The following is a 13,900-nucleotide window of genomic DNA, read 5'->3' as shown; positions in this document are numbered from 1 at the left end:
AGAGAAGGCAAGGACACAGAAAGACACACAGATAGTGAAGATGATCATTTTCAGGCAGTGATAGAGAAGGCAGAAAAACAATGTCATAGACACCTTGATTTCAAATTTTAAGTCTCCAGAGCTGAAACAAAATTAATTTCTATGGTTAACACATCAACTCTGCAGTACTCTGTTACAAGAGTATCTCAGCCATTCTCCACTCTCCTTATTCACTAGGTTCAATCCCTCGAGCCTCTTGATGTGCCATGCACAGGAGGCTGGCTTGGCCACGGGGACACCAGCTGTTCCTTCAACAAGAACTCTCTCTGGAGGTTTCAGCGTGGTCTCATTCCCCTTCTTACAGTTCACATGTCCCAGTCTGGAGGTCTTCAATGACCCTGCTGCTACTCAAATCAGCCCTCACAACCACCATGGCCACCCCTTCCAGTGCTTCTCTTTCATCTTCCTTCATACCACTGCTGTGTGGAATGATTGTTCCCCTCTAACAAAAAAGGAAGAACTTCTGCAGTTTCAATGTTGCATCTTCTGCAATAAGGACATCTTATGCACAGAAGTAATCAGATATTAAAACAATTAAAAAAACAGTTCTCACAGCAGTTACCTTTTCAGGAGTAAAAAGAGATTATGAGCTGTGCTCGAGTCTAAAGCATTTGTGGGCTCATCCAGGAACAAGATGGAAGGATTGGTGACCAACTCAATGGCAATACTGGTCTTTTTCCTTTCTGATCTAGACACACCATGGATTTGTTCAGTTCCAACCTAAAACAAAATATTACCAACGGGAGTGACCACAGTCACTAGCTTTTGGTAAAAACACTTTATGCCGGTCCTGTACAAGACACTATTATTCTCACTATTCTTAAGAGATAAAATAGGGGACATGACAGACATGGAAGAGGGTTTTGTTTCATGAGACATATAAACTCAGCCTCAGGTTAGAAATGCTAATGGCTGAGATCACATAGAAGCTCATCTTTTTATATAGTTCTGTAGTTGCCTTATCAACTACATATATATACATATATTAAGATGGTAAGTTGGAATACTAAAAGGTATGCCACAACATAGTAAAATTATAGTCGAAAGCAGGTGATAAAATTAACACACTGGGGCACACTCCAGTAATTCCATCATTCTGGGAGGGATGAATAAATTAGATAAAAACAGGAGAGGAAAAAAGAAAGTATCTATGAAATTTATTGGACTTTTACCAACATACCTCTCTACTTGTTTCCAGCGAGACACCAAAAAGGAATTGTAAGAGACTGAGTTTGGAACCAGGAAAATTCACCTGTAGTCAGACTATATTAACTACTTCTTTCCCAGCAGACACTGCTTACATTGTAACTTAACAGAGCCATTATCTTTTAAATAGCTCATTTTTACCTAAAATCTTAAATATCAGCTTAGGATTTCTTTTAAACAGAGTTCTCAACTAGAACTGCCACTCATTCTTCTGACTTCTTTTCATATAGTTGCACAATCTTTAAAATTAGGGAGGCTTTTGTTATCTTTTTTTTGTTCTTCTTTACTTTTTCCTAAAGTCTGTTTCTGAAATCTGAAGGTGAATTTCACAGAGAACAGTCTGAAACAAAAGAGAAAGAGAAGAAAGGACAGATGTAAATAGATAAGATGGAGGGGAAAAGCTATAAAACATAACTTGGGACACTCCTCCACATCTGAAAGACCTCAGCAGCCCACAGGAGCATCAGCAACCATGTATACCACATACAGTAACTTGGTGGGCTTGCAGAAAGTTGTGCAAATCCTTTCCCAAACTCAGAGTATCTAGGCATGCCAAAGAGAGCATAGTGAGTCCTTCCACAAAAATAGAACCTCAGTGTGTAGGCAGGGGCCTGACGAACCATTCACCCACCCAGAGGACTTAGGAGGCTAATGAGAGCACAGATGAGCTCTTCTTCCATACATAGAAACCCAGGTGGGTTGTTGAGAGTGCCGGCAAGGCTTCAGCCTACCCAGAGGAAACTGGCTGTGCCTTCAAGCCCCAGTGACACAGTAGGGTTCAGCTGGGGCACACACCATGGATAGGTGGATCTGGTAGTCTGGAAAACTCTAAAGCTGCAGCAACAATACAGGCTAAGGGTTGGTTCACAATAATACTCCTAGGTTAATCATCCTAGGAAAAATATAGGACTCATCTAATTGGCCCTGGAAGAGAAATTTAGGTGACTAGTCCCTCCCCTACTCTGCAGAAAGGGTGATTGACAGCAACTGAAGAATGTCAACCACACAGAAGGACACTAAGATACACAGAGCAGGCAACTGAGACTAGTGGTATTAAAAAAAAATAAATATCAATGAAGAGATGAAAATGACAAAACAAAAAAGCAAAATGTGATCTGAAACGCCCCCATCTGGAACAAGTACGTTAGACATCAAAATAGCTGGACTCAAACACCTGAAGTTTCTAAAAAGATAGCAAGTGAACTAAAAAAACAAATTCATGGGGCTACAGAAGAAATTATATCAGAAATAATCTCTCAAGTAAACAAAGAAATGACAATAAATGGGTTACTCATAATAACTAGAGAGGACATAGACTTTTTTTTAAAGTACAGGGTAAAATGATAGAAACCCTGAATAAAGAAGACATAGAATTCATGAAACAGATTCAAAGAGATATCTAGGAAATTAAAAATTCCATTGAAAGATGGAAAAACTGCTTGAACAAAACTGAAAAGTGACTTTCAGACCTTGATGACAGGATCACAGATACTGATCATGAAAGGAAATAACTCATAAATAACAAGGGACCATGAAATGATAATTCAAGAGCTGAGGATGGTATAGAGAAGAAGAATATTAACATGGTAGGTGTCAATGAAAACTCAGAATTCAACACAAATGACCTGGAAAAAAAAACTATTTGCTGAATTAATAGCAGTAATAGCATCCTGAGGATGGGAACAAAATCTGATCTATAGATAAGTGAGGCATGTAGAATATGAAACAACCAAAACCAAAAAAGATCTGTACCCAGACATATAGTAATCACGATCCCAGAATGTTGGCATAAACACAGAATAATAAAAGTTGTTACAGAAAAGAAACAGAACACCTGTGGGGGATGAGGAGTCACTTTGAAGGCTCTGGCCCCCTCGGGACCTGCAGTAAACAATAGCCCCCAGTGTGCGAGACAGAGACGGGACAGGAATGCCTGATCTCAGTGGGGGATGTTCCCCCCCTCTGAACCCATGCTGTGTGACTTGGCTTTGTTTGCAGAGTCATGAGGAAGTGGCCGACCACCATTGTGACACTAATGTTTACAATAACTAAGTTTTATTGGTCTTGTTCTCTACTGTTTTGTCCAACTTTATAATATCTAATGAGATAGACAATTCTTTTTAAGGAAACAAGAGACAACGTTGATAACCATTGCTAATAACCTTGTACTCTGTTCTACATCATGTGCTATGTCTGTCCTTGGTTTTGACTGACAGCTTTGTTTTGCCATATTTGACTTTATTCTCTCCCCCCCCCAAAAAAATTAATAAGAACTAAGGAGTAATAAAATCCAAAATGTGTAAATTTTGTTGTAAAAAAGAGAGGGAGGAAAAATAAAAGAGCTCTAACGGATATAACAGCAAGTGTGTTTAGGGGTGTTAAATAGCTGACTATATTAATGTTTTTGGATCATTGAACACAGCTGTTTGCAGTCTCTCTGTTTGAATGTCTACTTTGTATTCTTTGATACTGTGATTTGAGCAACTATTTTCAAGATGATAATATGTAATCTATTAACAGGTGATTTCTTACTGTTATGTTTTTTTTTTTTTTGTAGTTCTGTATTATGTGTAACCTTACACTGCTTTGTTTTGTTTTGTGTTTTTCTCTTTTTCCTCTTAAATAAAAAAAAAAGAGAGAACAAACATAACTAACAACATTCTTGGGCTAATAGAGTTCCTCCTGGGTTAGAGGAGCTAGAAGAACTGGTTTTGCTTGTTTGCTTAACTTAGATAGTTTAGATAAACATTGTAGTCTGTCACACTGTAGTCTGTCACAAAGCTTGTCACAAAGAATGCTTTTTCAAGATAATCGTCTGTACTCTGTGAGTTGATCCGGTTTACTATATAAGAACCCTGGAATAAAGACTTAGTGTGCAGTGCAGTGCAGTGCGGTGTAGTTGCAATTGCCGTGTCTCTCTGTTTCTTTTCCTCGCGCTGCATCCCCCGTGTCCCGACTTGGTGTGTGTGTGCCTCTTCCCGGGGTTCAGAATGCACTAGACACTCTCAACAAACACCTATCAAGGAAAGCTGATTAGAGTCACAGCCAACTTCTCAACAGAAAATCTCAACTCAAGAAGAGAAGGGGTTGAAGCATTTCAACCCCTGAAAGAAAATAACTTTCATCCAGGCTGATGAACCCTGAAAAACTATCTCACAAAATTAACAGAGAAATTAGATGCTTCCATGACAAAAAACAACTGAAGAAATTCATGTCCACCAAATCAATCCTAGAAGGACTACTGAAAGATATTCTAGATAGAGATAACAATGACCATAATTACCAGAACAACAACAGAAGCAAATCACCAGGCAGGGCATGCGATTAAACAAAGGGAAAAAGCAGGGAACCAATAACATGATAAAGATAAGCCAATACCTATCAGTGATAACCATCAATGTAAAAGCTTCCATTAACCAATTACAAGAAACAGATTGGCAGAATAGATCAAGAGACAAGAGCCAAAAACATAGTGAGTACAAGAAACACATCTAACACAAAAAGAAAATCGTAGACTAAAAACCTAAGAATAGAAAATAATATTCCATTCCAATAGGAACCCAGAAAAAAGCAGGGGAATCTATTCTGTTTGCAGATAATGTGAAATTGAAACCAAAAATGATAAAAAGAAATAAAGAAGGTAACTACGTACTCATTAGAAAAAGTTCAAGAAGAGGAGGTAATAGTATAACTCTATATGCAACAAATATAAGAGCACCCAAAGATACAGGACAAATACTAATAGACTTCAAAATTCAAACATACAACACAATTGTAGCAGGAGACCTTGATATACATTGTCACAAAGAGATAGATAAACTAGACAGAAAATCCAAAAAGAAAAAACAGAACTGTGTCAAACATGTGAGCAAATGGACTTAAAACACATTTACAGAGCTCTAACCAAAACATCAAAATACACATTCTTCTCAGCTGTACATGGAATATTCTTTAAAGTAGACTGTATATTGGCCCATAGAACATGCTTAAGTAAATGCAAAGGAATTGAAATTATCCCATGCACATTATCTGACAATTGTGCAATTAAACTGGAATATAATAGCAAAAGAAAATATCCAAACTATATAAAGACATGGAAATTGAACGACACCCTCCTGAACAATCAATGGGTCACAAATGAAATAAAGAAGAAATTAAACAATATCTACATTTAAAAGAAAATGCAGATACAAGGTACCAGAAAGTGTGGGATGCAATGAAAGTGGTCCTAAGAGGAAAACATACAGCAATGAATTCCTCACATCAGAAAAAACAATGGGCACAAATAAACAACCTAATGCTGGTCCTCCAGCTTCTAGAAGAAGAGTAAGAAGTCAACACAAAGCTCATAGAAGGGAGGAAATTATAAAGATAAGAGGAGAAATTAACACAATTGAAAAAATATAACAAGAAATTAATGAATCACAGAGCTTGTTCTTTGAGAGAATAAAAAATTGATAAACACCTAGCCAACTCTATAAAAAAGGTCAGAAAAATTCAAATTCATGCAATGAGAAATGTAAAGGGGAAAATAACAGATCCTGTGGAAGTTCAGAAGACCATCAATATCTACTTCAAAAATGTTTACTTGCATAGGCAGGAAAGCACAGATGAAATGGAGAGATTCCTAGAAACATGTGAATTACCAAAGCTGAATCAAAAAGACATAAAAAATTTTGAATAAGCCAATATGAGTTACTGAAATTGAACACATAATTAAAATCTACCAACAAAGAAAAGCCCAGGTCTTGATGTATTCGCAGCTGAATTCTACAAGAATTTTAGAGATTTAACATTAACACTCCTCAAACTCTTTCATGAAATTGAAAGGAAAGAAATTCTCTCTAACTCAGTTTTGGAGGTAAGTACTATGTTGACACCTAAACTGAGAAAGACCGATGCAAAAAGGAGAAATACAAGCTCATCTCGCTCTGATGCAAAAATTCTCAACAAAGAACTAGTAAGCAGAATGAAGCAAATAATCAAGAACTTTATACAACTTGAACAAGTGAGATATCCCAGAAATGCAAGGATGGTTCAACATATGCAAAAACAATAAATGTAATATACCATATTAACAGAGCCAGAGACAAAAGTAGTCATTTCAGTAGATGCAGAAAACTTTTGATAAATTCCAGCACTTATTCATTATAAAAACCTTACAGAAAATTGGAATATATGGTCTTAACCTGATAAAAGTCATCTATGACAAACCAACATTTAACATCACACTAAACGAATAAAATTTGAAAGTTTTCACTCTAAAATCAGGAACAAGACAAGGGTGTCCACTGTTACCACTTCTATTCAATATAGTTCTGGAAACATTAGCCAGAACAATTAGACAAGAGAGAGAAATAAAAGGAGTAAGAATAGAAAGAAGTTAAATTATTATTACTTTCAGATGACATGCTACTGTCCATAGAACACCCCAAAAATTCCACTAAAAGACTACTAAAGTTAATAAGAAAATTCAGCAACATAGCTGGATACAGAATCAACACTCAAAAATAAATAGCATTCTTGTACACAAACAACAAGCTCACTGAAAGAACTCATACTTTTCACAGTAGCATCCAAAAAAAATGAAATACTTAGGAATTACTCTAGCAAAGGATATAAAAGCTTTATATGTTGAAAATTAAGTACTCTAAAAAATGAGATTGAAGAGGATATCAGAAAATGAAATGATATTAATTGCTTTTGAATAAGAAGAAAGAAAATTGGGAAAACGGCCATACTCCCAAAACTGTAATTCGGATTCAATGCAATGCCAATGAAAATACAATTGGCATAACTCACAGATCTAGAGAAAACATTCCTAAAATTCATTTGGAAACAGAAGAGACAGAAAACGAAAGGAAATCCTGGACAACAGCAAAGAGGGAGTCATCACAATCCCAGACTTGAAAGTATACTATAATGCTACTGTGGCGAAATCAGCATGGTATCAGCAAAAACCAGACCTGAGGATCAGTGAAAGAGCTTAGAAGATGCAGACACAATTACAAAGACACTCAGCCACCTTATCTTTGAGAAAGTGGCCAAACATGTTCACTGAAAGAAAGAAAGGCTCTTTAATAAATGGTGCTGGTAAAATCAGATTTCCACATTCCAAAGACTAAAATTAGATCCATATCTATCATCATGTATTAAACTAAAGTCGAAATCAATCAAACAAACAGCTAAATATTACAACAGAAACACTAAATTTAATGAAAGACAGGCTTGGAGACATAGGGGTAAGCAAAGATTTCATGAACAAAATGTAAACTGCATGAGAAGTATTTCAAAGAATCAACAAATGGGGTACTATCTTACTAAAAAAAAGATTTATACATCAAAAGAAATCAACACAGTGAAAAGAAAATCCACAGAATGGGAAAGAATTTTAGGCAACTGTCCCTTAGATAAAGGACTTATATACAGAACATGTAAGAAACTGAAAAAAAATGAAGATCCACGAATTTAAAGACTCAGTCCAAATATTGGCATCTGAGAACAATACACACTTCTCATATGAAGAAATACAAATGGCAAATAAATATACAAAAAAATGTTCAATGTCATTGATAATTCAAGAAATGCATATTAAAATAACACTAAGATAGCATCTCACTCCAGGAAGAATGGCTAGCATCAAGAAATTAACCAACAACCAATGCTGAAGGGTGCTATTAGAAAAAAGGAACACTTCTCCATTGTTGGTAGGCATGTAGCCTTGTACAACCACTGAGGAAATCATGTGGTGATTTCTCAAAAAAGCAGGATTAGAGGTTCCATTCAACCCAGCTATTCCTCTTGTAGGTATGTTCCCAAAAGTATTGAAAATATCATACCATAGTGATACATGTGAACCCAGGTTCATAGCTGCAAAATTTGTAATAATCAGATTTTGAAAACAACCCAAATGCCATTCAACTGGGGAATGAGCAAAAGTTATGTGGTATTTTTATAAAATGGGGTATTACTAGGCTACTAAGAAGACTCTGGAAACAACCCAAATGCCCATCAACCACACAATGGATAACAGTGATGTGGGATTTTTATACAATTTTTTATATTTTTATACAGCTAAAGAAGAATACACTTCAGGTTTTTATAGGTAAATGGATGCAGCTAGAGCCTATGCTCATAAGTGAAATAAATCAGACTTGCATGTATAAATATCATAGTGTCTCCCTAGTTTAAAAAAAGAGTAAATAAGATCCCAAATGTACAACAGATATTGTGAAACTGAAAGGAAAGAAAGTGACCAAAAGGAAAGAATATCTAGGATAAGGGAAAGGAGAAAAGAAAGAATGGAAAAGAATATATATATGTGTGTATGTACATATATGTATATGCATATCCATATGTATGTATATGTATATATATACACACATACACATACATATATATGTGTGTACATAAATATATACAACTTAGATAACTATACTATTAATCTCTGTTCATCAGTAAAAAGAGTTGGGTTTTCATTGTCTGATTGATGAATTTTTTCATGCCTAAATCTTGTAATCTGAATAACTACTTTCAAGATAACAATATGAATATATTAAATATCATTAATTTCCTATTTCTTCTTTTGAAACTTTATAACATTTTATCATTTTTAGTTTGTTATATATATGTATATATGTATGTGTGTGTGTGTATATATATATATATATATATATATATATATATATATATATATTTATATGACCTGACAGTGATAGCAAGTAAAATATATTGAGCAAAAATTCTTGTGTCTCATTATTTATCAATTCCAGAATGTTCAAAAGGCAACAGAACAAATTTCCCCAGAGTGAAGGAGACAGAGAGAGAGAGAGAGAGAGAGAGAGAGAGAGAGAAAGAGATTCCTAAGTTTCAAAATAGATAAGCACAACTTAAAAATTTAGTGCAAATTATCAAATTGTGCAGAACAATGAGAATGAGTGAGGATAATATGATAAACACTACTTGAGAAACAGGTTTGTTTTTTTTGTTTTGTTTTGTTTTTGTTTTTTTTTAACCTAGAGCTTGTTCCACCCTCAGGATTCAATCATCCTTAAATTAATTTTTCCAGCTTAATTTAAATGCCCTTATGATATAATTAGATACGTTTCTCCTCATTACAGAAAGCAGCCACTTTGACAGCAAACATAGAAAACACTGATTAAGGTCATTTTTTTGTTGTTGTCTTTTTCCTTTTTATTGGTACCAGGGATCGAACTCACGACTGCCTGCTTGCAAGGCAGGCGCTTATGCCGCTAAGCTAAATCCCCAAGAGAAGTTTTATTATGTGGTTACGATTGCATCATCTTTAATCACATTACCTGGACATCTGCCACTTTACACAGACCTAATTGCTCAATAATCTCATTGATCTTCCTGTTTTTTTCATGATTCGTCATGGTCATGGGAAGCCGAAGAGCTGCAGAGAAGCGTAAGTTTTCTCTCACTGTCAGTGTGCCCATCATGACATCATCCTTAAGGCAAACGGTATTTTAGTGAGACAAACTGAGCCCTTTTTTAAGCTCATCCATCATTCTAGAACCAAAATTGCATCATTCTTAACCAAAATTGCAAAATAGCCAAGGTAAATCTCTAGCTTCTTGTAGCCACTGCATTCTATAAATTATAGTAACTACTTGTACAGACAGTTGCAGAACCTACTAGAATAATTTTTGCAACAAGGAAGGTACACACAATGGTGATATGTTGCTCTCATACAATAAATTTGTGTTTTGTTGATATGTTGCTCTCATATGATAAATTTGTGTTTTGTTGACATTCTTGCAAAAAGAGAATTTTTAGCACCTGTCAGAAAGAGGAACGCATAGGATTGTAGGAGGTCCTCCGGTTACAGTCCATGTGTTTGAACTGGGGAGAGGATTACCAAAGTTGGGTTTTTTATTGTTTTATTTTGCTTTGGTTTTTGTTTTGTTTTGTTTTGTTTTGTTTTGTTTTGTTTTGTTTTGTTTTTGTTTTTATTATTATTATTATTATTTTTGGCTGGAGGAAAAAACAACTTACAGGTGTAGGGACATATACTTCCCTGGAATTTATAAGCTACTGTAAAAGGACTTTAGGGAATTTAACACTATTTCAGCAAGGATGAAGGGAGTGTCACAAGATGGGGTGGCCTCCAGAAGCAGGGAAACATAAGCTTGTCCTGCTGAACTTTTTCTTAAAAGTATAATTTGCTCTTTTAAAAACATAATTTTATAATTTCAATTTTTATTAATTCTACCTGTTTCTCATTTCTTTTATTATTCTACCTGTTTCTCATTTCTTTTATCCTATCTCATTATGACTTGTTACAAATCCTTTCAGAATTCTTCCTACAATGATTTGCCAAAGACAGCTTCAAGGGAGAGGGAAAAGTGAAGAAAGCATATGTTAGATACTCTGGAAGAGATAGCTATACCATATACAACTGGTACCACTGTCCTACAAAATTATAATCCATATCCACTCTACATTTTTCTTTAATGCCACACTAAATCTATTGGATAATTATTAAAATCTGGTTTAAAAAAGCTTAGTCCTATATACAGGTTTTACAATCAGCTGGAAGCTATAAGCCAAAGCACTTGCCCATACAAAAATGAAAACTATAAAATGCAAAGCCAGTAATGCTTACTTGTGTCACATAACCTGAGTGATATTTGAAATTGGCAGAACGAGGTTCTCCATTTATCAAAACATCTTTAGAGAATTTTTCTGGATGTTTTCTTGCAGCTAAGACATCTAATAACCTATGAAAGAATATACGTATTAAGGGTTTCTATCCCTAAAACACAGGCCATATCTGTCACATTTTCTGTCCATTAGAAAATATACTAGTCAATAAATTCTATAACTTATTTAAAGACATATGTTCCTTACGTGATACATGGAAGCCCCTTGAAATGCAAATATATTGTCATTGGTTTACCTGGCACAGACCTCCCAACTTATCTTCTTGTGTGAGAATTTACAGGTTCTAACACAGGTAACATGCTTTTAAGTAAGACTCATGATGTTGCATAAAACTGCTGGTACATTTTCCCTTTTTAAATATTTTCCACTTATTTTCACATTTCATTGGTTCGTGCTATTGGCTGCTGAAAGCCAGTCACTTTATGTTGTACTAGTAAATCAGACCAATAAAATACTGTGGTCTTTCAAAAGGTGGCCTAACTGCACATAATTCATAGAACCTAGGACCAAACCAGACATGCACGGAAAATACTGAACCAACCCCAGCTCATACCAGTGATCTTTAGAAGGAAATATACAAAGAAAGCTGACCAACATTTTCTTTTATACTCACACAGATTTGCCTGCACCTGTTGGTCCCAGAATGGCATTGAGGCCAGGTCTCATGATCCCACTGTAAACATAAAAATATATTGACTTACTGTTCCACATTAAACAAAATTGTACTAATTTAGTGTCTTAATACAATAATAATGAAGTTTAGTGAAATTATATACAGTATGTTAGAGTTGACCTATGAATAAAAAACTAATAGAAGATTAGAATACAAAGTAAAGATATTTTTCAGTCACAACCTATGAAAGTGGCTCAGGTATCTTTTAATTTTCTTTCATGTGCAGTAACACTTTAATTCATAAACACTTCTGTGCATGAACAATTTGATTCACATTTGGGAAAAATCTGCTCACAAACTCTGCACTGGGTAACAAACAAGACCACAGCCATTTCCTTACATTAACATAAATACAGACTATTCAGAGCTCTGGCACAATGTTGTAGCTTCCTCTAGTTGAGACAGAGTTGCAGATGTACCTGTGCATATTTTCTCTAAAGAGCCTTTGGTGAGATTTTTAGCATGTACAGTGCCATCCAATATTATTTGATCTAGCAAAACCCAAAAGAAAGTACATAGTAATCTTCATGATATGAAGTATAAGCCATCAGAAAGATGACAACCATGTGCAGACTGATAATGTGTCTGCTTATTGTTTGCTCCCTTCTTACTGTCCTGTGCTGTACTTTGTTTTATAGTCTTGTGGTAAAAGATAATACATATATTTCAAAATGAATGAATCTTATTAACAATGAACTCTATGGGAAAATTTGATTCAGTTCCCAAGGAAAATATGTTTTCAGCCACATTAGTGGGGATCAGAAGAGATGAACCTTACTTACAAGGAACCATATGTGTAAATTTGATTTGATTCCTGACAAATTCTATTTGAGAAACAAATCGTGAAGTGAATTAAGTTCATGAAGAGAGGCACCACTGTATTGTCAAAATTACTTATCACTTTGGTAATTGCAGTAATTAGGATTTTCTACAGGAACAAAATTGATTTAAAGAATATATAGTTATAAAAGAGATTTATTAGGTTGCTTTACAAGATAAGATAAGATGTAGAGAATCACAGGCCATCTGCAGGATCAGAAGTGGGAAATTCCAGCACAGCCCTCTGTGTGCTACTGATCCACAGTATCCAGGAGCAGCCAAATCTGGAAGCCTGAAAACTCACAGTAGAGTCACTTGTGTGAGTCTCTATCAGTCTCTGTCAGCAGGCCAAAAGAGTCTGTATGAAAAGCTCTGCTGGAAGGCTAAAGAAGGTGGAGACAAAGTCCAAAATCAATGGGGAAGATTTGTGCAAAAAAAAAAAAAAAAAAAAAAAAAAGCAGAAAAGTAACATGTCCTTTTCCTTTGAATTCTGTGCCTCTCAGTCCATTTGGTTTTCAAACCTCTGACTATTAGCATTTGTGTCAGTCTTTCAGAGACAGGATTGAAATTTAGTAATCTCCTATGTGATTCTTATTCAACTTGAAATATCACAACTAATGATCAGCATTCACCTTTGTGAACTTGACAGCCAGACACATTTGCTAAAACAATACTTAATCTCCAATAAAATAGAAAGTTAACCCTTATGCATGCAAATGAAAACACACTAATTCTCTCCAAGAATAGAAGACATACTTTTTCTTACTCCTCTGCTGACATTCATAAACTATAATTGTATAAAGTTAGCAATTTTTAAGAACCAATGAACATTAGGCTACAAAGAAAGAAAACAAAGACATTCATTTAATAGACTTGTTAACATACAAAAGAACGCTAACCAAACAGGAAGAAAATACTCATGACAATTATAATCCTTGCTTTTGTAACTGGCTGGTGGCTGTCCCCAGTACTGATAACTAAATTCTTTATTCCGTTGGTCTTCAGGAAACACTTCAAAAGGTCTTGGTCCTTGATCTGATAGTGTGACACCATCATCAATATTCTGTAATTTTTGTCAACCAAGATGCATTGACCATCATAGTTTCCCATTTCTATGGTTTATATGTGCAGTGACTCCAGAAGTCTCAGGTGTTTAGTGGGGGGGGGGGGGGTTAGATGGTGGTGGGCTCATGTGAGTGCTGTACCTGATCGTTGTTAGGCAGTGGAGCCTGGTTGATCATGTATCACAGAAAGTATTATCATGAAAGATGCATCACTCTTCCCACTTCCCCCATTCTCTCTCATTCTGCTTCTGGCAGTTATGATTTGAGGAGTTTTTCTTCCATCATTCCTCTATACCATGCCTTTTCTTTTTGGAAGTAGCTGATAATTTGTGAATGTTGGGTTTTGTGTTCAGTGATAAGGACATAGCTAAAAGACCTGAATAACTGGCATGACGGTATTAGCCACCCTAAG

The 13,900-nt window shown here is 35.3% G+C and overlaps 1 protein-coding gene across 3 annotated transcripts in view; it reads right to left on the bottom strand.

Moving 5' to 3' along the window:
* LOC100716581 (broad substrate specificity ATP-binding cassette transporter ABCG2-like) overlaps positions 1-13,900 on the bottom strand; it is a 77,911-nt gene that overhangs the window by 34,721 nt on the left and 29,290 nt on the right. For all 3 annotated transcript variants that reach the window (XM_013152766.3, XM_013152752.3, XM_013152757.3), the window contains exons 3-6: positions 11,546-11,605; positions 10,874-10,988; positions 9,564-9,716; positions 602-759 (exon numbers count right to left, since the gene is read on the bottom strand). In XM_013152766.3, the coding sequence (XP_013008220.1) occupies positions 602-759; positions 9,564-9,716; positions 10,874-10,988; positions 11,546-11,605 (486 nt within the window). The remainder of the gene's footprint in view (positions 1-601; positions 760-9,563; positions 9,717-10,873; positions 10,989-11,545; positions 11,606-13,900) is intronic.

This window comes from Cavia porcellus, unplaced genomic scaffold (assembly GCF_034190915.1).
Source record: "Cavia porcellus strain 051 isolate PalLab524CR breed Dunkin Hartley unplaced genomic scaffold, mCavPor4.1 scaffold_4, whole genome shotgun sequence".
In the NCBI taxonomy this organism is placed as follows: domain Eukaryota; kingdom Metazoa; phylum Chordata; class Mammalia; order Rodentia; family Caviidae; genus Cavia; species Cavia porcellus.
The sequence above is the reverse complement of the archived record's forward strand: the minus strand, read 5'-3'. Positions and strand labels throughout refer to the sequence as shown.